The sequence below is a fragment of the Erinaceus europaeus genome, chromosome 9 (assembly GCF_950295315.1).
Source record: "Erinaceus europaeus chromosome 9, mEriEur2.1, whole genome shotgun sequence".
Lineage (NCBI taxonomy): Eukaryota > Metazoa > Chordata > Mammalia > Eulipotyphla > Erinaceidae > Erinaceus > Erinaceus europaeus.
In genome coordinates, this window is record NC_080170.1 from 28,834,259 (window position 1) to 28,860,270 (window position 26,012).

Consider the following 26,012-nt stretch of genomic DNA (forward strand, 5'->3'; position numbering starts at 1 on the left):
TTTCTGTTTCAGAAAAAAAAAAAAGAAAAGAAAATGAAATAAGAAGAGTATTTGCAAGTACTTTTATCTTTAGGTCTATCTCAAATTCACTTTCCTTTTTCAATATTAGGTGTAAGAGAAAATTTCTCAAAGCCCACAGATGAATTCAGTTCTGACAAGACTTTTCAGGCTAAATTGCAAAGTAATTTAAGATCTCGTTTCAGAGAAAATGCACACATAATTCACAACAAACCTCCTTTAACTCTTCTTCCCTTTAACCAATTTTAAACTCAGAACTCTCTTTGTCACCCAAAAGTTTGAACTTAATGTACCAGAGCCACTTAGGAATCTGTCAAAGGCTTTCTTCTGTGCTGAAATTTGTAACTGTTCTTGATGTCATTATCAACCCAGCTCCAACCTAAATCATCAGCGCTATCATTTTATCACCACAGGTGATTTTCATCCCACTGAGGAAATTCCTTCTTCACTTTGTGCTCAGTCATTGCAACTAGACAGGATTTAAGTTAGTACAGAAAGTCAAGTATCTCCATCCTTATGGTAGTCCTGGAGAAGTCGGAAAAAAAACAAAATCAGAGACTCTTGGAATAGAGAGGTTCTTTGGGTCCATACTGTCCAACAATCTAATGCAAGAAGTTTTCTTTAATTTTTAAATTATATTTTATTTATTCATTATGGATAGAGACAGAGAGAAATTGAGAGGGGAGGGGGAGACAGAGAAGGAGAGAGACACCTGCAGCCCTGCTTCACCACTTGTAAAGTTTTCCCCTGTAGGCAGGGACCAGGAGTTTGAACCTGGGTCCTTGAGCACTGTACTGTGAGTGCTTCACCAGGTGCCACTATCTGGCCCCTATGAATTTTCTCTATAGTGTCCTAGCAAACAACTCTTTCATTCTAGGTTTAAATAGCTACAATGACAGAGTACTTACTACCTTTCTATAGAGTCCATTGTCTTTTCCATGAGATCTAAGAATTGTAAAATATAAAGTAGAAATTGCCTTCCTTTATGATGTTTTTCTTTGGGACTTTGTCTTGTCCTCTGGAAACACAATGAATGAGATTAGTCCATCCTCCACATGACCATCTTTCAAATACTTACTACAGCTATTCTTAGCTGTTCTTGCTAAATTCATCTGTTTTTAAACTCTTCTTCTCCCATCCCCATCGTCCTGTTTGTCACTCATTTTCTTTCGTGTTTTTTTTTTTGAAATTTATCAGATCTTGTTTTTTTTTTTTTTTTTTTTTAACCAGAGCACTATTCAGCTCTGGCTTATGGTGATGCAGGGATTGAACCTGGGTCTTTGGAGCCTCAGGCATGAGAGTCTGTTTGCATAACCATTATGCTATCTACCCTCCACCCAATTTATCAGGTCACAATTTATCAGTGACAAAGAAAGGCCTATGTGCTTTCACCTTTGAGGATTCTAATGGACAGTGCTACCTCCTGTCCCATTTCTACTATTACTAACAAAATCTTCACCTGGAATATTCTAAACCACAACTCTCTCCTAACTCTGTAGTAATGACTGTCCTTTCACCTCTAGAAGAAAATACTGATTCCTATAAATAACCTAAAAAAATTAACAAGGCCTAGAGTGGTGCTTTCTCCCATCACTATTACCCAACCTAGCTCCTCAAGTTGCAACTCTTCTCCCGGGAACAGAGACCTCTCCTGAGCTCTTCTCGTTTAGGGCTCCATTTAAGGACCTCTTTCACAGATGTCTTTTCTGACTACCTGAACTAAAGCAGTACCCCATCATCTCCTCTCCAAGCTGTGCATACTATTTTAATTTTTTTCATTCTTTGTCATGAATCATGTACTTCTTGGTTGAGCTGCTTATGATATTGTATCTTTTGCTGAAATGTAAAGGACTGAGGTTCCAAGCTTGGTCTTCTTTCTTATTGTAACTTTAGTGCCACAGACAATGCCAACACTTATTAGGGTCTCAAAATACGTGTTGCTGGAATGATTTAGTTAGTTTAGCCTGAGACTGTATTATTCTGGGGGCAGTCAGCCATAAACCATAGCTCAAGTTCACACAGAATTTCCCCTTGTCTTTTTTCTTTTGTGCCAGACAAGTGGCAAAGTGATACTTGTCAAGGATTTGGGAAATTATTCTCAGATTTTGATTATTAGGGAGCAATGATTAAGTAAATTGTCCCCTAGAAACTGAAAGACTTAATTAATGCATCACCCCAAACACAGTCTCAGCCCGGTAGGGTGATTGGCCCTTGGGAAGGTGAAGCCCTGTGGTTCTAACTCAAGCTGATCAAAGTTCTGGCAAGAACCTCTTATTATTAAGAGGCAGCTCTGCTAGCCTCCCAGGGTGTCTGGAATGCCCCCAATTCCTGAAGTCATTATGTTTTACAGCAGATTCTCTTGACAAGAGTGTCATTGGCCTTTTGCAGAACACAAGCGAGAATAATGGGCAGACAGATGCCAGAATGAATTCCAGTGTGTACACACAATTCTTGGCCCCATAAAAATCAATTCCTTATTCATAATTAAGCAACTTCTTGATCAAGGGTAGGTTGTTACAGTTATTAAAAGATGAATAATAGATAAGGATAGGATCTGTTTGTTTCTTGTTTTTTAAGTATAAAGAATTTTAAATACAAAACAGTACTGTAATTAGTCTCCCTCACCCCCACCCCCATTCCTGCTTAATTTTTTACCTGCGATACTCAGCCAGCTAGACAGAGAAGCCTTTAAAAATACTCATAGTCTCTCTGTGTTTCATTCCTCTTAAAATGTACCTAAAAGAGCAGTGACAAAGAAGTTATAGATGGGAAGAAGAGAAGTTAGAGGCATCACTACATAAAGGTCACATGATATGTCATTATACAGACCTTTTCTTGTTTTCCAGATTGGATTTAGAGGACAGAACTCAAAACCAAAGTTGCTAGGTAGGACCATGGAGATAGTTCAGTTTATTAGAGTGCCAGCTTCAGTGCCTAAGTTCCCAGTGGCCATGGGTTAAATTCCCTCCACCATCTTATTCCAAAGCTGAGCAGTACTCTGGTCCTCTCTCTCTTACTTTCATAATAAGTATATGAGTACATATTATTTTTAAAATTTGTTAGATGGTTATGTTCTAAAAAGAGCAACAGGCCTGACTAGCAGAATCAATCCAAATTGTTTTAATTGGTAAGAGAGTCACCCTCATTTCTTTCAATCTTCACCCTGTCTCCTTAACCTCAAAACCATATATGTAAGAGGCAAGGAAAGAAGAGGACCATTCTTAGGTGAAGTGCTATGTTTGAGGTAGAAAGCAGTTATGTTTTCCATAGGGGTGCCTCTTCTTCCCTATGTCAGGTAAAAAGCACTTCACTGGAATTACTTAGACTGAAACTGCCTTCAAGAAGAGTCAGATAGCTCCTTGTCTTGGTGAGGAAATTGCAAAGGGCCTGAATTGGAGGTGATTATGCTTAGTGAAATAACTGAAAAGATTAAGACAACTACCATATGGTTTCACTCGTAATATGGAATCTACAGATCTGGCTTACATGAACTTTCAAAAAAAATCCAAACAAAACAGGAGCAAGCAAAATGTTTACAATACTTACGAGAACTATGGTGGTTATCTTTGTGAGGTGGAAGGGTGGGGGTAAGGACTTTGGTGGTGGGTGTGGTATGGAAGTATACATTGTAATTTTATAATATTGTAACAAACTATTAATAACAAATACAAGAATTTCAAAAGAAAGGGGTGAGAGGATCTGATCTGCCCCAAACCACAGGTGGGGGCTGGGAATATATATAGTTGACAGGGCAGCTGGAAGAGGTAGTGGCACCAGTGATCGGGTTCTCAACAAAATGAAGGTGCCACCATGTCAACAGAGACCTGCAAGAGAGTAACTAAACAGGAATAAAGACAAAGTCATTGCCTACCACCAACAAAGAGCAGAGAGAACAACCTCATTCCTCCTCAGTGCCTCCAACACTAGAGTGTGTCCAGGACAGAGGAGAAAACACTTCAGTGTCTCTGCTGCCTTCCAAGTCATTTCATTGTTGCTCTAGAATATTCTATAAGAAGAATCCTACTTTGAAGGGATTTAAGCTGAGGAACACTAAGGGTTTTTTGTTTGTAATTTAATATTAGTTTACAAAATTATAAGCTAATAGGGGAACAATTCCATACCGTCCCCACCATCGGAGTTCTGTCCCCACCCCCCACCACCACCATTCCTTCCACTGGAAACTGTAGTGGTTCTCTTCTCTTCCTTTCTGCCCATTTTTTCCCCTATGGTTCTGCTTTCTCTTCCTAAGTCACACCTATACCTATTACTACTATCTGAATGACTCTCTGTTTTTCCTTGTCTCTCTTCAGGTCTTGATATAATTGGGTTTTAGAGCTCTCTAGTCATCTTCTCCTAACATTTCTCCTCTTCATGGAGCATAGACCAAATTCTTTATGTGATGCAGAAAGTGGAAGTTCTGGCTTCTGTAATTTCTTCTCTGCTGAACATGGCATTGGCAGGTTGATCCCCACCCCCCACCCCCAGGCTGTTCTTATCTGTCCTTAGTAGGGTAGGGCTCTGGAGAGGTGATGTTCCAGGACACATTGGTGAGGTCATCTGCACAGGGAGAAACACTAAATTTTAATAACTTACAACTTGAACAAAATTGAATAATGGAGTTTGACCAAAACATCACTAATGGAACTGTATACCCAGCACGAGACAAATTTAATGTAATGCAACTAGAAGCAGTGACTGGAAAAAAAATTGTGTGTGTGTGTTCCAGCTAATCAAGGATTCTAATAAGTTTGTGCCACTAGTAATAAAAACTTGTACTAAGAATTAGAGATTTGGCAAAGAAGATGAAAAGTTCTTCTGTATGTCTTTGGCTGTAATAACCTTTTTCTCATTTTTTTTTCTTTTTGCTATTAGATTCATAGAAAATGAAATATGTTTGCTGGCATTTTTCATTTTTTAAATTTTTCACACTGCCTTTATGTTCACAAAGGAAGTGAGATTGGATTGAGAGGTAGAGAACAGTTGGTTCAATAAGGTCCCCAGGACAGTGGTGGATAGTGTGAGTTGGAAGGACCATAGGTCAGCACCACTGTGGAGAGCAGCCGTCTGGCATCTGGAAGTTACAGGTAATTTTTGGGAGTAACTTCCAGGAAAAATATTTCAGCAGTAACAGTGAAGAAAAGTAAGAATGTATAGTGTTAAAAACTGGGTGGTTCTGGAAAACCCTGCAGTAATCAGGATACAGATGGCTCAGTGGTGCCTAGTATGGGAAGTGGCAAAGCCATGGAGGGGCTGGCATTGGGGCAGCGATGGTGGTATCACCTGTATAATACTCTGTGTACTGAATAGCTCATTTCACTCTCAGCCGAATTTTTTAAAATTTATTTATTTTCCCTTTTGTTGCCCTTGTTTTTTATTGTTGTTGTAGTTATTATTTATGTTATCATTGTTGGATAAGACATAGAGAAATGGAGAGAGGAGGAGAATACAGAGAGGGGGAGAGAAAGATAGACACCTGCAGACCTGCTTCACCATCTGTGAAGTGACCCCCCCCCCCCCGCAGGTGGGGAGCCAGGGGCTCGAGTCAGGATCCTTATGCCGGTCCTTGCGCTCAGCCCAATTTTTTTATTTCAACCTCAGTGTCACTTTATTAAGGGAATTATTATTTATAGAATTATTGATGTTAATCACTAGGGTACATTTCCCCAATCTACATCTCTCCTTCCACCCAAGCCATCATTCTGTTTCATAGGGAACTTAAAGCCCTAACCTCTTTTGAGTGTTCTTCTGCTCCTCTGTCTGAGTCCCTAAATATACTGCAATGGAAATAAGCCAGAAGAAGGACAGATGCCAGGTGATCTCACTCATAGACAGGATTTCAGAAACAAAGCAAATGACAATTCAGCATGGTTTCAGTACCTTGTTCTTTTCTTCCTCCTGTTCTGGCTTCTCCTCCCCATACCGTTCTCTTTCTTTATCATCAGAACTTCTTGAGCACACAGGATCTTACACAGGGTATTTTATGTGATTAGATAACTTCTGGTAGACTTAGCCTACCAGATCAGCAACCCATAAAGAGTGAGAAATAGACAGGCAGTAACATCTCAGTTCTGTTTTAGTTGAGATGTTGATTAGAAGTCTAGTTTGAGATGCTAATTATAGAAGGAAATCAAATTCATTTTAAGAGAGAAAAAGAAAAAGCAGGAGGAAGAAGAGAATTGTATATATTTGTGGAACCATGACTTTAACCACTCTGAGACACTTTTTATAATTCAAGTAGAGTCAGAAAGAGATAACAAGAAGGAGAAACATTGCAGCACCGAACCTTCCTCTATTTCCATAGCATCTCTTATGTGGTGCCAAGAGTGAAACCTTGGTTGCATTCATGGTGCTACAGGCACCCTACCCCATGAGCTATCTCAGTCCCCATCCAATTCAATTAAGTTTCATAGCAAACTTAGGTGATAGCCATACTATTATTACTGTAATTTATATGTAACTGTGGTGTGTGTGTGTGTGTGTGTGTGTGTGTGTGTGACTTAGTCAAAGTCATATTGCTGTAAAGTGGTAGAGCTGAAATTTGTACCCAGATCTTAAGATCCTAGATTCTTTATTTTTTTAGTTTTTTTAATTGCCATGGTTATCACTGGGGCTCAGTGCTGGCACTAAGAATCCCCAGCTTCTAGAAGCTACTTTTTTCTGTCTATATTATTTAATAGGGCAGAGTGAATTTAAGAGAGAAGAGTGATAGGGAGAGAAAAAAGGACACTTGCAGAACTGCTTCATTGCTATGAAGTGCCTCCCTGCATGTGGGGAGCAGAGGCTCCAACCAGATCCTTGATAATGTATGCACTCAACTGGGTACACAACCACCCAGCCCCCCAATTATTTTTTCTTAATGCTACCTAAGCTGAAAAATGGATTTCATATAGAAATACCATAAAGATAAAAATAGAGCCTATTGGGAATCACTAAAGTAGTACTATGTTTGTGAATCCTATGTGTTACAACGAACATAATCCCGACTTCATGTTTAGCAAAGAAATTTAGGATATTCTGTGCATTTAAAGAAATGAATAAAAGGTGCTGCAAGCATTTATTTATGAGAATGAATACAAAACAAAATCATCATACTGGTTGTTGCTGAATAATCCATTTCTAAATAGAGCAAATCAATAACCTGAACTTAGTTCAAATTTATGAGATGAATATTTAAACACCACTATGTATCTCTGGTCATTTCATTTTCAAGGACATTGGTTCTATTCACATCAAATAGTCCTTTTCAGGAATCTAGGGATTATAGATGCATTATTAACATCTTGTGCTGTAAATCAGTGCCTGCTCAGAGTGATGCCCTAAAAAAATACAACATAGATTACCAGAAAGCCCAGTTCCTCTTCTCACCTCTCTCTCTTCTGGCATTTGCCCGCACTAATACTTCAAGCATCTCCCTCAGTTCAGAAGAGATGTTTCCTTTTTAAGTCCTAATGGCTGAAATTTCTAGGACATGATTTCATCCTCCTTTCAGCTGATGTTGAAAAAAAAATCTACATGTGAAACCCAAATTCATGGTTGTTTCTGAAAAACTCTCTCTGCAATAGCTTTTCGGTGATCCAGATGTTAAGTGTTGCCACTGAGAACCAGACCCATAAATATGCCTCTTTTACCAGAGGTTAAAGCCTGGAGTAACACTCTTCTAGAATACTGACACTAAGAAGAAATGCTAACTTCCTGGATTATAAAGCTCCTGCTTCTTTATATCATGCTTCACCAGAATCCTGAGTGTTTCCTGCAGAATGTCACCAAACCTGGGGTGATATAGCTCAGACCTTGGACTTGGTCTCTAGGACCATTCTTAATCCCTGAGAAGATCCTGACCAAGATGAGGATCCACAGAACCAAACGTTCACACAAATGTGGCAATAGGTTAATCTCACTTCTATGTGGTTGTTTCCCTGGGTGCCTGCCCCACACCCTTCCTAGCTGGAGTGCCTCCTGTTCCCATGTAGAAGCGACTAGCTCCTCTGGAATAGTCTTGAATTGCCTGAATGGACCCACCATCCATCTACCTGTAGTTGAACTGAGGTCCAATGTCTCCCATTATACTCTTTTCTCCATCATTCTGAGATGGCAGATATTCTTTGCAGGGTGGTTGAGATGGTAATGCTGATGGTAGTAGAGTCAGCAGCAAGTGAGAGTTGATTTTTCATGTATAAAACTATCAATCCATAGCTGCCAACACAAATTTTAAACGTTTCTCATATCCACTCACATTTTTTAGTAGCTAAGTACTGTAATAATCTCCATCTTACAGATAACAGAACTAAGTTTGAGCTTGATAAAGTAGTATGCCCATGAGTCAGATATTTGAGGCTCAAGCGAAGCCTCATCTCCAGACTTAGACTGATACATCTAAAAGTACTCACAACATGACTATACAGAGGCAATGCCTAATAGAAAACAGTGTAGATGATGATTCATTTCAAAGGTCCACTACCTATTGCAAACCCTCTTCCTTCCTGTCATTTTTTTTTTCATTTTCCCTTTCTCCTTTCTAGTTGTCCTGCCTTTATTCCATTAGATGTTAGGCTATGTCAGAGACCACAATGAGGAACAAGACCTAGACTGGACCCATAAAGCTTGGTCCTGGGAGCCTGAAAAGAACCCCAAATCTTGTATATGTTTTTCTTGTTTTATTTATTTTTAATCATTTTATTGGGAGTTGCCGACCAAGCAGGATGAGAGAGAGAAAGAGAGCCATTGCCCACAAAATGAATGTAGCTTTTATCTTTATGTACAGGCCAGCACAGCTCAAGTTCCACTCAAGCGTGAAATGAAAGATTCTGATACCTGAACTCCTACTGCCCTTGTAGTCAGTGCCAAATTCAGTGCCACATTCACTCCAACATTCTGATGCTGGTTCAGGTTTTCCTCCCAACAAGATCACTTTTGTAAGAGAGACACAAGATATCTCTTTTGGTTTTAGTACCAGTGTGATCTTAGTTTCTTTAATATTTATTGTATATTTACATATACATATACATATACATATACATATACATATACATATACATATACATATACATATACATCACACACACACACACACACACACACACACACACACACACACACACACATATTTCCCTTCAGGGTTATCGCTGGGGCTTGGTGTCTGTACCACGAATCCACTGCTTCTGGCAGCCATTTTTTTTCCATTGTTGTTGTTGCTGTTGTTGGTGATGCTGCTGTTGTTGGGTAGGACAGAGAGAAATAGAGAGAGGAGGAGAAGACAAAGAGGTGGAGAGAAAGATAGACACCTGCAGACCTGCTTCACTGCTTGCGAACCACCCTACTCCCCACCCCACTTCACCCCCACAGATGGAGAGCCGGGGACTCAAACCAGGATCCTTGAGCTTCGTACTATGTGTGCTTAACCTGGTAGTAGTGCGCTGTTGCCCAGCCTCCTTACTTTAAATTTTAAACAGGAGATAAAGGAGAGTAATAATACATTCCATATTTGCCTTACAGAGATGCTATAGTATTAATTGGTTACAGTATAGGCATAAGAAGACTAAATATCATGTAACTATGAAAGATTTGTTTATTCTCATCATGGAATTTAAAGCTCCAAGAGATACAATCTGTTCATTTCCAGGGGTCCAACTGGAAATGCACTCCATATTCCCACAATAACTATAGCTATGCTTTGAAGGGGCCCTCCACTTACCTGCCTCCTTGCCTTTGCTTACATTCTTCCTATTATTTGTAAGATCTTCCCACAACTGTCAGTTGACGTGCTTCCTTGCTCAAATACTGTCTCTTTTGTTCTAAAATGGTGCTCATCCTCATTTGCATATTTAAATGTCTGTCTCTCACAAAATCACACTCAACCATGATTAAAGCTGGTTATTAGCTCTGTCTTGGGCTTCTCTGGCTAGATATGCCTTGTATGTGTTCAGCAAAATAGTCATTGAATTAAATTGTTCTTCTCTTCTTCATGCCCTTCCCTACTGGTCCCCAACACCCTGCACCTAATGCAATACTGGCACAGGACAGAGAGCCAGTGCATTTGTCCTGGAAGGCTTTGGAGCTGCAATTCAATGGACAAGTCTCCATAGGCCAAGAGAAATTCAGTCCTTCCTTTCAGTTAAGTCAAATATCACCTATTTGTGATGGTTATTAGCCCATGAAGTTACCCAGATGATTTTAGGTGACACAAGTGAATTGTGTTTCAAATTTAATAATTATATAATCTGATATATATTAAAAAGAAATGTAATTAGATGTGAAACATATGATTTCATAGTTATTCCTTAATGAGAGCTTATGTATTTGAATAAAAATGAATTGATTTAGAGGAAAAGTAAAAAATCACGATACAGCACATGATCAAATGATATGATGTTGATCTTAGCTGGGGAAGCATCCAGATAGAAAAAGTACTTCCAGGGAATGTGGATCTGGTGATGAGGCTGAAAAGGCATCTGCTCAGTGGGTCAGATCTATTGGTAGCAGTCTCAGGAATTAACAGAGTTATTTAAAATGTGCAAAAATCTTTACTTGAAAGACCACGCAAATGAAATGTTTCTCATTGCCTCTACTTCTTTATTGGGATGAAGAAATACTCTGGTGAATGTCAAGTCACATATTCATCACACTTTGCAGCTTAGACACACAATTTCCTAATGACCATGGGATTTTCCACCATTTCCCAGGACTGTTAGGTACAAAGGACCCAAATATGGGTTTGCTGTTCCTCTTTCTGCAAACCACAACACTTTATAGAATGAAACACACTTCAAAGACAATCCTTTTCTCACATATATTTCAGGGCTCCAATGGAGACCTACATTCATCTTCCTTATCCAATTACATGATCAAAGCTGAAACTTTTGGCCTACTTTAGGGGTTTAAAGACATCCGGGGAAAAACTAAGAACATTTAACATTACCTTTTTTATGTTATGCATCTTCCTGTAGGAGAACTGGAATCCACACCTCCTGATCTCTGTTAACTAGTCTCCAGGTACAAAAAGTCAGGTCAGAGAGTTAACGTGCTTTAATCATACCAGCCATGAAAGATTCACTTACATTTCTGTAAAATCCAGTCTAATCTCAAGCCAATGTATCTACTGTACTTTTTTTTTTGCTCTCTACCCTGCTACAGAATCAACTGTGAAACTTTTTACTTTTCCTGCTTAGTTTGAAAGATATTTTTATTAAAATAAAAACTGAAATGTTATTTCATTAATCTCCTCAGAGCTATTGGCTCTAGCACATCTGTTCACTTTAATGCTACAATATGAGTTCATATTTCCTAAAATAGGACACACTTTGTCCTTCATATTAACACTCTGGAATTTGAGACCCTGGTTTAAAAAAAAACTAGCAAATATGACTTCTTAAAAATATTTAAGTGAACAGACCGCCTACTGGGAGATTGATTTTTCTCTTATGGAAATAAATCTGTTGGCAGCCACCAGAATTGGGGTATAAAAGATGACCTTGGGCAGCTGCTGCCATTTGTTTCAGTGGGAAAATGAGACTTTTGTCTCTCCCTGGGGGTTAATACTTTGATGCTCTGAATGTTGCCTGGGCTCAGTTTCTGAAGGGTTACGTTGGAGAAGAGCAATGCTTTGTAGTTTATGACAAGATCACAGCTGAATATTTTGTGAAGACTGTGATTTGTATTGCCCATTTGTGCACAGGCCATAAAAGTGCACTTTTTATCAGGAACATGTGTGAATATATAACAGCACTGAAGACATATGGTCACTAAGTAATTCACAGTTATCTATCTCCTCAGCAGATTCCATATACACCTACCATGTTTTAATGCCTAGTTTGCTCTGAAACAATGTTCTTTATGACCCTTCCAATATAAAAATGTTTACTGACTGGCAGCAATATATAGATATCTTGGGACTGGACTCTAAGGAAAGGGAAAGCTTTCTGCTTTCTCCACCTCTCCCTGTCCTCATCTGTTCCCTTGAGCTTTTCCAATCAGCACCTAATCTTATAAGAGAAGAGGCCCTTCCCCCAAGTGAGTGCTGATTCTGACTTCAAGTATTTGGGCTTAAATATTAAGGTCACTGACTAACATTGATCCTCTTCTTTTTTCAGTTCCATCTCCATTTACAGCCCCAAGGAGAATCCAAACACATTTGATGCTGCAGCTTTCTTCCAGTCCGTGGGAAATTTCCTGGGGATCTTCGCTGGCTCATTTGCAATGGGGTCTGCATATGCTGTTGTTACTGCACTGATATCCTTTGTGTGGGGGGAAACTAGGGACAGTTAAGAGCTGTCAGTGTCCTAGAAATGTTTCTGAATATGGACAAAATGCAGGCCAGAAAAGTGCTAGTGTGGTTCACATATGATATAATGCTTCTGGGCCCATCTTCGTTCTGACTCTTCCTATCCTTAAGGCATAGGTTGTTGGTACCAGTATAGTGGAACTTAGGCTCTTTTCTTATTCAAGGTCAGCTTTAGGCCAATTGGTACTATATAACCCTAGGTTATTCATAATCTTAAAAATTCCAGTTATGAAAATAGGTGTTCAATGGAGATTAATTGAAGAAAGAACTGAAAATTCAAAAACAAAACAAAATATGACTGAGTGGAAGTGATAACCTAGGTATTCCTGTCTCTATTTCAAGTGTGTGTCAGAAACTAACTCCTAATGTTGACCAAAGGTTACTAAGGATTTGAACAAGTTCTCATGGCATCAGTGACTTCTGACCCTCAAAAACACAGGAAGGAGACAGGTTCTTGGCTATTCTCTCTACCACAGTAACCTAGATGACTCTTCCATAAAGAGACCAAGCTTCCTCAGGATGTAGGCTTCTGGACTCTGCTTAAGCTTAGATCTTTCCCCCCAGCTGACTACTTCCTGGAGGAAGTTGAAATAAAATAATTCCTTATACTCAGTCTATAACTCAAACTGACTTGAGCCTTCTGTTAAAAACTGACTTTAACTGGGAATTCAGAAGGACAGATCGCACTTCAAACTGTCTTCCTTCCATGTGAGAAAAAGTGACACCGTAAAAGGATCAAACAGTGCTACCTATTTCATCCTGACAAAAACAAGCAGTGCTTCTAAATGATTACTGATTCTATTCCCAAGTGAAATGTTTCATAAAACACATGAATTCAAATCACAGTAATAAAACATTACATATCCCTTGTTGTATACCAACTATACTCCTGAGTACTTACCATATAATATTTAGTTTCTTTATTTAGGATACAGCTCACATTATTATCTACATTTCCCTATATGGAAGTCAAGGCACAGAGTATCTGAGGGACATGTCCAAATAGCTATAATGAACATGAAAATAAATGGAACTGGCTTCTGAAGGCCACACTTCCAGCCATTATTCTAGCTCCTCTTAGTATGTTATGCTTTCTAAGATTTTACAGGAGATTTAAAATGCACTTCAAATTGTTTTATGTTCCACTGTGGGGGTATAGAAATGAGGTTCAGGTTAACATATTGTTCAGAAATCACACATTTTATGATTGACACAATCAAAACTCTCGTCCAGATCTTGCCCCCTGGGGTTCAAGTTTCTGCTTTTCTGCCTAGCTACTAAACATCTCTAAATGTGGGCTCTTCTTTAGATCTTGTTCTAGAATAATAGAAGTGCACTTCAACATCTCTTTTTGTCAGGGTGTTTTCTGCTTAACCGTGGACACCATTGTGAGATCATTAAGCTGATACTCCTAATCATTTCCTTGTCACCCAGTCTCTACATGAACTGTATCTAACTTTTTGTTATTAAATGTATCTTTATTAGTGACTTAATATCAACTTACAAAATTGTAAGATAATAGGGATATAATTCCATAAGGTTCCCACCACCAGAGTTCCATGTCACCATCCACGGCACTGGAAACTGAATTTAGCCCAAGGTCAACAGATTCTATAATCATCTATCTATATCTATATATATAGACCTCATCCCTTTTTTGCATCCAGGGTTGCCATTGGGGTTCAGTGCTGGCACAGTGATCCACTGCTACTAGCTGCCACTTTTTCCCCATTTTATTAGATAGGACAGATAGAAATTGAGAGAGGAAGGGGAGATAGAGAGGGAGAAAAAATGATAGACTCCTGCAGACCTGCTTCACTGCTTGTCGAAGCATCCTGGCTGCAGGTGGGGAGCCAGGGCTCAAACCAGGTTCCTCGGGTGGGTCATTTTGCTTAGTGCAATGTGCACCTAACCGAGTGTTCCACTACCTGCCACCCCTGACCCATTTTTTCAGTGGTTCTGCCTTCATTTCCTCTCTAAGTCACTCCTATACCTATTACTACTTCTGGATATCTTTTCTTATTTCCTCCACTTTCTCAGATAAGAGAAACAGTGCCTGGCTTCCTCTGGTGTTCTCCAGATTCACTTCCCTTTCATTGATGGTATGAAAAAGGGATTCCTGGTGACAAACACTTCAGGTCCAGGTGGAATGGGGGTACAGATCCCTTTGAATTACTCCCCCTATCATTTATCCCTGTAGAATACAGACCAATATTCTTTTTGGGGTGCAGAAGATGCGGGTTCTAGTTTCTATAATTGCTTCTCTACTGGACAAGGGCATTAACAGGTTGATCCGTAACCCCAGCCTCTTTCTATCATTCCATAGTGGAACAGGGCTCTAGAGAGGTGAAGTTTCAGGAAGCATTGGTAAGGTCATCTGCTCAGGGAGTTCAAGATGGAATCATAGTAACATCTTTAACGTGGTGGCTGAAAGGCAGTAAGATGGAAAGCAGGACAAAATGTATAATAAACAGGAAACATAAAGTAGGAATAGAAAGTACTTAAAGCCTTAGAGTGAAAGGAGGGTAGGAAGTCCATTTTAGGTATGTTCCCAGGAACCAACATCTTAGTAATCTTTGCTTAAATTTGATAGCAAACATGGAAATGGACTAGATATATTTTCTGGGAAGATGGTATCAGAGTTGAGAATAGAACTAGGAAGCAGGATTAGGGCAGACAGTTGCTCACAAACTTTAAGGAAATATATAAATGTAATCATCTGTTTACCACATTAACTTAACCTGGAGCCCATATCTATTCTTATTTAGCACCTGAGCCTGTACAGCCTCTGAGTCCCTGTCAGACTGAGCTCACAATCTGTGGTCACAGCTGGGGATATTCTAGGCTTCATTCACTTCAGAACCATTCTTCCTTGAGTGGCAGAGTAGGATGACCCAGTCTCCCTTCTGATAGTAGGGCAGTCCCTACCATTGCTAGTGAATTCATAGTGAGGATATTGACACACGTCTCTTAAACCTTTACTCTATTTGTGATTTATAGGCTATTAACATGTTATCCCCATGAACCATAGCCTACCAAAGGACACTGTGCCTGACTTAAATCAATTTATCTTGCCTCTATTCTACTTACCAAGAGGGCCTAGGTAGTCTCCCTATCACCAAATGTAAATGCTCCTCCTTATCCATTTACTTTTTAAAAAAATATTTATTTTATTTATTCCCTTTTGTTGCCCTTGTTGTTTTATTGTTGTAGTTATTATTGTTGTTGTCATTGTTGGATAGGACGGAGAGAAATGGAGAGAGGAAGGGAAGACAGAGAAGGGGAGAGAAAGATAGACACCTGCAGACCTGCTTCACCGCCTGTGAAGCGACTCCCCTGCAGGTGGGGAGCCGGGGTTCGAACCGGGATCCTTATGCCGGTCCTTGTGCTTTGCGCCACCTGTGCTTAACCCGCTGCGCTACAGCCCGACTCCCATCCATTTACTTTTTTAAAAAATATTTTTATTAATGATTTAATATTAATTTATAAAACTGTGAGATGACAGGTATAATTCCATACTGTTCCTACCACCAGAGTTTTTTGCCCCCGTTCCTTCCAGTGGAAATTTCAGTACTTCTCCCAAAGTCACTGATATGAGTTGACTATTATTACCATGACTATCTCTATTTATGCATATTTGCTCTTTTTTTCCCCTATGGTCCTGCCTTCTCTTCCTTTCTAAGTAACACCTACACTTATTACTACTTCCAAGTGTCCTTACTTTTTTTCTTTTTCTCTCTCTGGGTCCTAATGTTCCCTATCCATTTTTCATCTTCAAGAGAGAAGACTCTCCTAGGCGATCTGGGCCCAGAGGTCCACTCTTTAGGAAGCAGAAGCCACCACCTTTCAGGGTCCCATCTCAGTTTCTCTCTCGTTGCCTTGATTCTCCAGGATCTGCTAGTCTCCCAAGGGGCACACCCTTAAAGTTAAGGTCAATTTCAAGTGATTTACGGCGGGGGGGGGGGGGGGGGGCAGAGGTGATTTTATCCTCTTAGTAAAAAACCTTTCTTATCTGAACACAAGTTTGTGGTTTTTACTAGTAAGTTTGTCTCCAGTGGAGCCTGGAACTCACGCTGGTTTTTGAATGAGCTCCCAAGGAGAGTTATAGCCTCCCAGTTAGGTCTAAAAGTCGGTTCTCTTACTCTGAAAATCACAAGTTAATTTTTTCTATTTGTTTATTTGTTTTTAGCCAAAAAGAAAACTTGACAGCAAAAAAAAAAATTGTTATTTCCCTTAACATGTCTTTGTCACCTGACCAAATTTACCAAATTGTGTGAGTTCCCTATGCTGGAAACAGGACTGTTTTTCCTTTTGTCTTGGAGTGCTTTCCTGTCTGCTGAGGCTGCTGGACTAACAGGTCAGTGCTTCATTCTGCACAGCAAGCTGGATATGTGAATGAGTGTGTGTACCCCAATGCACTACTCTGTGACCCAGAAGAAGGTGAAATATGGTCTTCCTTTCTTACATAGAATTCTATCTGAATCTGCTTCCCCTGAGAATCTAGGGAAGAAAAAAATAATGTATCTATTTGATATAAACATTTTAAAGGAAGTTTTCTGAAATGCCATTTCCTCTTTTCCCCCTTGCTGGTCAGGAGGGGGTGTTGAAATCTACAAATGATTGGTTTGTGAGGGTGATAGAGAACTTCACCAAAAAAGAGCTGTGGTAGGGACAATTTCTTTTTTTTTAATTTTTTTTTTTTTAAAGAAAGGATTAATTAACAAAACCATAGGGTAGGAAGGGTACAACTCCACACAATTCCCATCACCCAATCTCCATGACCCACCCCCTCCCCTGATAGCTTTCCCATTTTCTAGCCCTCTGGGAGCATGGACCCAGGGTCATTGAGGGTTGCAGAAGGTAGAAGGTCTGGCTTCTGTAATTGCTTCCCCGCTGAACATGGCCGTTGACTGGTCGGTCCATACTCCCAGTCTGCCTCTCTCTTTCCCTAGTAGGCTGTGTCTCTGGGGAAGCTGAACTCCAGGACACATTGGTGGGGTCTTCAATCCAGGGAAGCCTGGCCAGCATCCTGGTGGCATCTGGAACCTGGTGATTGAAAAGAGAGTTAACATACGAAGCCAAACAAATTGTTGGACAATTTCTATAGAAAACAGTGTTAACTTTCCACTGGTTGCTAAGACCCAAGTGGCCATATTAGCAGCATCTCCAGAATGTGCATATCATATACATTAGTGTTTGAAATATTTGCCTTGTGCTCCAGGGTAAATTTCAGAGAGCAAAGAGCTAACTGATACCTTGAGTGTTTATAATCTCTTATGGTAGAAAGTTTATCTAGAGTCTTCTGAGGTGGAGCAGTTGCTAGAACCAGTAATATTCCCTAAGGCCCTCATGGATCCTGTGATCTGGATTTGGCAATGAGATTACCTCTCTGCAACATTGAGGCTTTGCACTTGGATTGCTGCAACAATTGGGTGCTTTTCCACGTGGAAGAATCACTGTGATCCCAAGCAAAATGCCAAAGTTATTTCTCTCCTTTGGGCTCACTTCCTGCTTCTTCCAGACTTCAATCCTGGGTTCACTACTGCTCACTGCATTTTAATTGACATTAAAGTGGTAGGAAAATAACCCCTACCCCCATGAAGAGTTCATTGGCATAAGGTATGCTTCTCTGAGTATTTGCATTTTAACAACTGACCCTTTAAATATAAATAATAGTAAAAGTTGACATGTATTGAAAGTGTGCCATGAACCATGTGTCAACAGCTTTTTGTGAATGTTTTCATTAATCTATAGAAAGGCTCCGAGCTAGGTATTTAACTAGACCCTGTTTGATCATCAGCCAGAGATGGTGGAGTGAGATTTAAAATTAGGAGATCTGATTTCAGAACCGATGCTCTTGGGTACCAAACATTTCTATTATTAATAAAATGTCATTTGTAGATCAGGAGGGTCCTTCAAGTTGGGGAAGCATTTGTATCCCACAGACTGCCTCATCTGTTTGCTCAAAGACTGACTTATCTCTTCTGTGAAAGCCATGGTACATCTTTTAGTTATAATCTGTTGTTCTGAAGAGCTGACCCAAGTTACTGTAGAGTCATAGGTGCCAAGCCATTTCCTCAAGCATCCTAGACATCTGTTGGTGACATAGAAAGCTATCCTGCCAGTTCTTATGATCATTACTAGAGTCCATGCACCCAAATCACTCTTACACAAGGTCTATATTAGTATCTTACTATGTCCCACGGAACACTCATTCCAGAGCAGTCTTCCAAATACAGGCAACGTGCCTAATAGTAAACTCTAGGTATGGACTGTTTTCTATAGTCAAAGATCCAGTTTAAGACATAACCTGCTTCATCCAGAGTACTTATATGATTGTTTATTATTTAATCTAAGTCTGTTTTCAAACTGGATTTGAGACAACTCATGAGTCATGGGACCATTTAGCTGCGGGTAAACACTTAAGTGCTCTGAGATACAATTTTTATGCAAAATCAGACAGCTGCTTGTTGCTATGGTTTGGCAACCAGCATAACTCTGAGCTTTCTAACACCCAAAGCCAAAAGGGAATCATGATGAGTTACATAGGAATAATAGAGCCCTACAAAAGGAACACATACTTACTGAAAAAAAAATGGGCAAGCTTTGTTAATGGTATTTAAATTTTAGAGGTATGTATCTCTTGCATACTTACCTAAGGTCCTTTGAACACTATAGTGAACAATGTATTTCATAATACTTTAAGGGAATATGGAGATTCATTCATCATGGAGTCATATTTTATAGCTGTGTTCAGTAGAATATGAGGGTAAGGTGTCGTTATAGCCCTCTAACAATAGTTTAAGTAATGATAAAAGTTCTTCAAGTAGACTCATATAATGCAAACCTAAAATGAAGACTTTATTTTATATTATTATTGTTATTATTATTATTTGTGTGTGTATGTGTGTGTGTGTGTGTGTGTGTGTGTATATGTAGGACAGAGAGAAATTGAGAGGGGACTGGAAGATAGATAAAGTGAAAGACACCTGCAACCCTGCTTTGCTACATTTATGAAGTGACCCCCACCCCTGCAAGTAGGGAGCCAGAGGCTCGGATAGGATCTTAATTCCCCCATATCAAGAAAACTCTTTAAAATATTTTATAACTTATTTTTCCTTTTTTTCTTTCTATATTACATGATAGTCCAGAGAAATTGAGGGTAGAGAGTGAGAAGGAAATATAGACATCCACATACCTGCTTCACCACTTATAAAATGCAGGTAGGGAGTGAAGGCTTGAACCTGGGTCCCTGCACATAGTGAAGGCTCAACTGGTTGCACTACAGCCTGGTTCTCTATAAATATATTTTTCATCTCTGAGGCTTCATCACTTTAGGTTGACTTTTCCAGATAAGGTCAGAGAGGCATAGTGGGGTGGGGAAAGAAATTACAACACAAATGCTTTCTTAACTATGGTGGGAGTCATACATGGCAATGCAGCATCCTAACTGAGTGAGTTAGATGCTGGCCCTAGAAAACTTTTTAGAAAGTAGCTTACGAGTAAGTAGAAGTAACCACCATCATGAGGCTTTATATGATATCCACTAACAACACATTTAGGGACTAGGGGTATTGTTTGCATACAATGGTTTAACAACAGAATCCCTCCAGCCATGACCTTTCAAAGTGCATACTCGGGTGTCCAGCAAGTGACAGGGTCTGCCATCCATACTTCACTCCTTCCACTGGTACTATAACTTAGCTTCCCACTTAGAATTTCATTGGAAAATGATGTTCTGTTCCTAAAAAGTATGCTTGCTTTTAAAACATATTTTTCACTTTTTCTTATGACAAAAATTATACAAATATGTTATAGAAAATTTAGAAATACAGATTCACAGAAGGAATTAAAGTATCCGTGTTAGTACTTGCTATTAATAATTGTAATTAATATTTGGCTGAGTCTAGTTATATATATACACATATATATACTATTATACAACTAAACATATGCATTTAATTATATTTTTCTTAATTTTGAATGACTTATTATTTTCACCCAATTTGTTGTGAATGCTTTGCATTATTTCATCCTTGGGTATTCTTTTATATTTTTATTTTCATGACTGGCTACTACTATTTCAACTTGACCCAATTTTCCAACAATCTTTTTTTACTATAGATTTGAATTTTAATATGACTATTGATAATATTTCTGGACTACTACATGGATTTCTATTTATATAACTCCTAAAAATAAAATTTCTGGTTAAAGAAAGACTAAAATTATAATATCTTGGAAGAACATGCCCAAGTTACCCTCCAGAAATTTTGCATTCCTTTATACTTCCATCATAAGTGTACAGGACAGCTCATTCACTCACATCTTCATCTCCCTAAATCTTACTCATCTCTCTTAATTTGATGGTTATTTTCCATTTCTCTTTATTTAAGTTTATTATATTTTACTGAGGAAGTAATTCTAATTACATGTCACTGGAAATTTCTATTTCTCTTTTGGTGAACTGCCTGTTTATGCTGTTCATCTTTTTATCCTACTAAGCACTTATCTTTGTTGTATTTTCTCCTTAAGAAAGAAACATTTTGACTGTGATATAAGCTATAAATATTCTCTAGTCTGTTAAATTTTGTAAAGGTAAGGAAAATGGTTGATATAGTCATTTAAAAATTATACTTGGTTGATTTTTATCCTTCTTAGCACAAGACTTTATGATTTCTTTAAATATTTTTAGTTATTTATGATTGGATAGAGAGAGAAATTGAGAGGAGAGTGGATATAGGGAGGGGAAGAGACAGAGAGATGCATGCAGCCCTACTTCACCGCTTGTGAAGTTTTCCCCATATAAGTGGGGACCAAGGGCTTAAACCTAGGTCCTTGCACACTGTATTGTGGGCACTTAACCAGATGTGTCACTGCCTAGTCCCAATTTTATAATCTCTTTAGAAAGTTCAAGTGTATATTAATGATAATATTGTATAGTTTTTAATACTTGAAAAGTTTTATTTTATACTGAAACTGAACTGGAATTTGTTTTGATTTGAGTTGTGGGCTATATTAAGGATTTGATTTTCTTTCTAGATGGTAATCTACTTGTCCTAACACCCTTCAGCTTTTATTTACAAATTTATAGTATAATGTGCATATGTATAGATGCATGTATATGTGTATGTTCCAGACATTCTATGATTCCAGTGAGGTTTTGGTCTTAACTGTTCTCATCATTTCAGCTCCCTGGTTCATTTTAATATCTAGTAGATAAAGCCCTCAACTATATTCCTTATTTGCAAAGTTTTCGTAGTTACGTTTACATATTCCAGGTGGACTTGAAAATATTTTTTAAGGCTGCAAACAAAAGAACTTTGGGGATAAAACTGGGGTTGCATTACATTTTTAGGTTAACTTTAAGAGAATTGATATTTTTACAATTTTGAGCCATCGATATCAGGTCTCTCTGTTAGGTCTCTGTATTCATTTTTTTTTTTTTTTAGTTGCCACTAGAATTATCACTGGGGCTTGGTACCTGCATTAAGAATCTACCATTCCTAGCAGGCAATTTTTCCTCTTTTTTTTCCTTTCAAATATTTGATGGAACACAGAAAAATTGGAGGGGGGAGACAGAGAAGGAAAGCGTGCAGCCTGCTTCACAGGGTTCACAAGGGAACCCTGCAGGTGGGGAGCGACGACTTGAACCCAGATCCTTATACATGGTAACATGTGTGCTCAACCAGTTATGCCACTACCTAGCCTCCCCCCTTCAGGTCATCTTTTATGACACTCAGAAAACTTTGCAGAATAGCCTTCATATTAGAATTACAAATAACTTATCAAGTAACTTTTAGGTAATTTTATATTTGAGTGCTGAATGAAAACTTCTTCCATTACAATTTATAACTGCTTATTATATATATATATGATTCTAATTAAATATATCTGGGTATATTAACACCAGCAGAGTGACTGAAGCTTTCTAGGCACTCAATAAATATCACTGCAGCAACCAAGCAAATGATTATAGCTCAACAAAAGTGGAAACGAAGGAGACTGAGCTGTAGTGCAGCAGGTTAAGCACACATGGCACCAAGCACAAGGACCAACATAAGGATCCCAGTTCGAGCCCCGGGTTCCCTACCTTCAGGGGGTTACTTCACAAGTGGTGAAGCAGGTCTGCAGGTGTCTATCTTTCTCTGCTCCTCTCTGTCTTCCTGTACTCTCTCGATTTCTCTCTGTCCTATCCAACAACAATGACAGCAATAACAACAACAATAATAACAACAACAATGATAAACAACAAGGGCAACAAAAGGGGAAAAAAATAGCCTCTAGGAGCAGTGGATTTGTAGTGCAGGCACCAAACCTCAGCAATAACCCTAGAGACAAAAAAATAAAATAAAAAAGTGGAAAAAAAGCCCCACAACTTCCAAATTCCAAATAACAGAGTGGCTTATAAGAGTGTTAAGTACTATGTGCTGATAATGTTCCTTCATTTTATACATGTACACTAGTGAGGATATTCCAGATATAAGCCATAAGTCAAATAGAGGATTCATCATATATTTCATTAGTCTGCAACCTAATTTTTCCCAACTATTAAGTTAAAATAGACTTAGGTAGATAGTAGTTTAGTAAAGAAAAAAAATAGCATCCTGGTGTTTAAGTAAGTCCCCCACCTCCACTGATTCCATCAAGGTATGTACACACACACACACACACACACACACACACAGACACACACACACACACAGACACACACACACACACACACACACACACACACACACACACACACACACACACTGGAAATGCCGCACCCTCCCCCATCAGAGCAAATGAGAGCCTTTGAAGTTAGGTCAATTAGGTGCTGCAGCGATAATGAAGGTTATATCACTGTTGATACTTAGTCCTTTCATCAGCAAAGCCCTGTTGAGATTTTTTTTATTTCTGATACAGATCCTGGGAGCTGCCTTTGTGCCCCCTTTTTAAGAACTATCACTCTTCCCTCCAATAAATTCTCTTCTGATTATGGTAGCCAGAGTCAGTTTATAGCTTGCAAACAAAGAAACCTTAATGGTACAAGGAAAGGAATAATCCACATGGTATTTCAACAAAAGAAACTACATTAACTGGTAACACATCAAAAAGGAAGAGAGACTCAAAGACAGATTCTAGGCTAGAATACTTGGGACCATCTTATGCCAGGTGCATACTGATAGAAAGACAAAAAGAATCAATCTTTAAAGACAGTTTGCACAGTGTTCATTATCCATTTCAATTCAGCTTCTTAGAAGATTCATTATGAGCACTTCACTGTGAGGGAGGGCTCACTCATTACCACATCTTCGGCTTTCACTTCAGTTCTTACTAATTTGATGATGATCATTTGATTTATTTTGATCGTCTTTTACTTCAAGGGACACATTTGCAGCCGTCTCCTCTCAAACTCTTGGAAATTACACCTGCAAATGTTCAGTAGTCACATCCAACTTAGTTATATGGAAACAAGTGGCTTTTAAGCATGCAAATGAAGGTTGGCATTTCTATTACCCAGAAGTCTGATTCTCTGCCATTAGAAATGTACAAGTGCAGTCTGAGAAAACTTTTATTGGGTGAGACTGGGCAGAATGTCAAATGCAGGTGAGAAGACTTTCTAGAGGATGAGAGTGAGTGGATAAAAATGGACTTTAGGGAGTCAGGAAGAATGGATGAAAGAGGATGTATGCAGCTCCACTTGCTTATTTATATAATCAGTCACTGAAAGGGACATCTCTAATTTATGACTCTTCTACAGACTTGCTGGAGGGTTGAAATAAGTCATTTTATTAATTGTGATCCCAATTTTCTTTATTACTGAAGTAAAAAAAAATCCATTATTTTGTAAGGGGAGGACTTTGTACACAGTAGATTATGTTTTTTGAGTAAATATGGCCTTAAGATTTTCTCTTTGTGAGGTTCCTGGTCTGCATGTCTGCCTAATTTCTTATTCGGTAGAATTCTTCTTAGGCAGAGGCTTATTTTCTTTTTTAATATTTATTTATTTATTTATTTATTTATTCCCTTTTGTTGCCCTTGTTTTAGTGTTGTAGTTATTGTTGTCATCATTGTTGGATAGGACAGAGAGAAATGGAGAGAGGAAGGGAAGATAGAGAAAGGGAGAAAAGATAGACACCTGCAGACCTGCTTCACCGCCTGTGAAGCAACTCCCCTGCGGGAGCTGGGGACTCTAACTGGTATCCTTACACCAGTCCTTGGGCTTTGCACCACATGCACTTAACCCGCTGCGCTACCACCGGACTCCCCGCAGAGGCTTATTTTCTAAGAGGCATTAGGTGACTATGTGATTATTTTAAATTTAATATTGAAAATAATTCAGCAGTATTATTTATAGTATAATCTCTAATGGAATTGAATCCTGTTATAGAATTTGATTCTAAGTTTATGAAGATAACCCAAAAGCACAGCTGGACAGGTCATTTGAAAATTCATTTTTTATAATCTGTTTCCCAGCTGAGACTTTGGGGGGTCAGGTTTTTGCCAGAAGCAAATTTTCAGGGACTGTCATTTAACAGCCAAAGAGTAAAATTTCTAATGGCAACATTGACACTGCATCTAATGATTTCTATGCTTCCAGGCACTGCTGTAATAAAGGCAGCTTCCATTTTTAGATTCCTGGGGCATTTTTTATGTCCACGGGAGAAGGAAGAGAAAAAAAGGTCATCGAGATACCTCATTCTCTCAAGCAAAAAGTTGAGCAGTATCATCCACTATTTAGTCAGCTTAGAATGATTTCCATCTAAGGAAGTAAACATGTGAAAATGCCATGGAAATAGAAGTCCTGATCACTAAGTGAATCTATTAATCGCCACAGTTTGCTAATGAGTGAATGTAAGAGACTGGAAGAAATTAGTGCATAGAAAGGTAAATACAAGTGGCTCTCTAACCCACTCATTAGGGAACTAAGAAGAAAGCTGCACTCAGCACATACAGTATCTGACACAACATAAACAATTCATTCATCGCAACCCCATCATACAGGCATGTTGTCCTATATGCCTCAGATGACAAGGACTTAATTACATTGCTGTGATAAGGAAAAGCTGACACTTGGATTCTCAGGTTTTGCTTATCTGTCAAGTCAATTCTTGAAAAGCCTTTGTCAAGTATGTCAGGAAAAGAGGCTCTTGGAAGAGTTTTTTTTTTTTTTCACAATGAAGAAGAAATATTTCTAAATAATTATTCCTGGATATGCTAAGATTTTACTTGAGCTGCTGATAAGTTAAATCATTAATTCTCATCTCCATCTTTTGGTTTGCGAAAAAATTGTCTGAAACTCTTTAGAAAGCAGTTAGCTCAGGGTCAGGAGGTAGTGGAGTAGGTTAAGCGGACATGGCTTGAGCAAGGACCAGCATAACAATCCCAGTTCGAGCCCCGGGCTCCCCACCTGCAGGGGCGTCACTTCACAGGCAGCGAACAGGTCTGCAGGTGTCTATCTTTCTCTCCCCCCTCTGACTTCCCCTTCTCTCTCCATTTTTTCTGTCATATCCGACAAAGATGATATCAATAACAACAACAATAATAACTACAACTACAATAAAACAACAAGGGCAACAAAGGGGAAAATAAATAATAATAATAAAAGGTTTAAAAGAAGGAAGTCGGGCGGTAGCACAGCTGGTTAAGCACAGGTGGCATAAAGTGCAAGGACCGGCGTAAGGACCTTGGTTCGAGCCCCCAGTTCCCCACTTGTAGGGGAGTCACT

The 26,012-nt window shown here is 38.9% G+C and overlaps 1 protein-coding gene across 1 annotated transcript in view; it reads left to right on the forward strand.

Annotated features, from left to right (window-relative positions):
* The window catches only part of SLC9A9 (solute carrier family 9 member A9), a 706,212-nt gene that overhangs the window by 342,042 nt on the left and 338,158 nt on the right, over nucleotides 1–26,012 (forward strand). Inside the window, exons 7-8 of the mRNA XM_060197560.1 lie at nucleotides 12,105–12,243; nucleotides 16,547–16,652. Of these exons, the coding sequence (XP_060053543.1) occupies nucleotides 12,105–12,243; nucleotides 16,547–16,652 (245 nt within the window). The remainder of the gene's footprint in view (nucleotides 1–12,104; nucleotides 12,244–16,546; nucleotides 16,653–26,012) is intronic.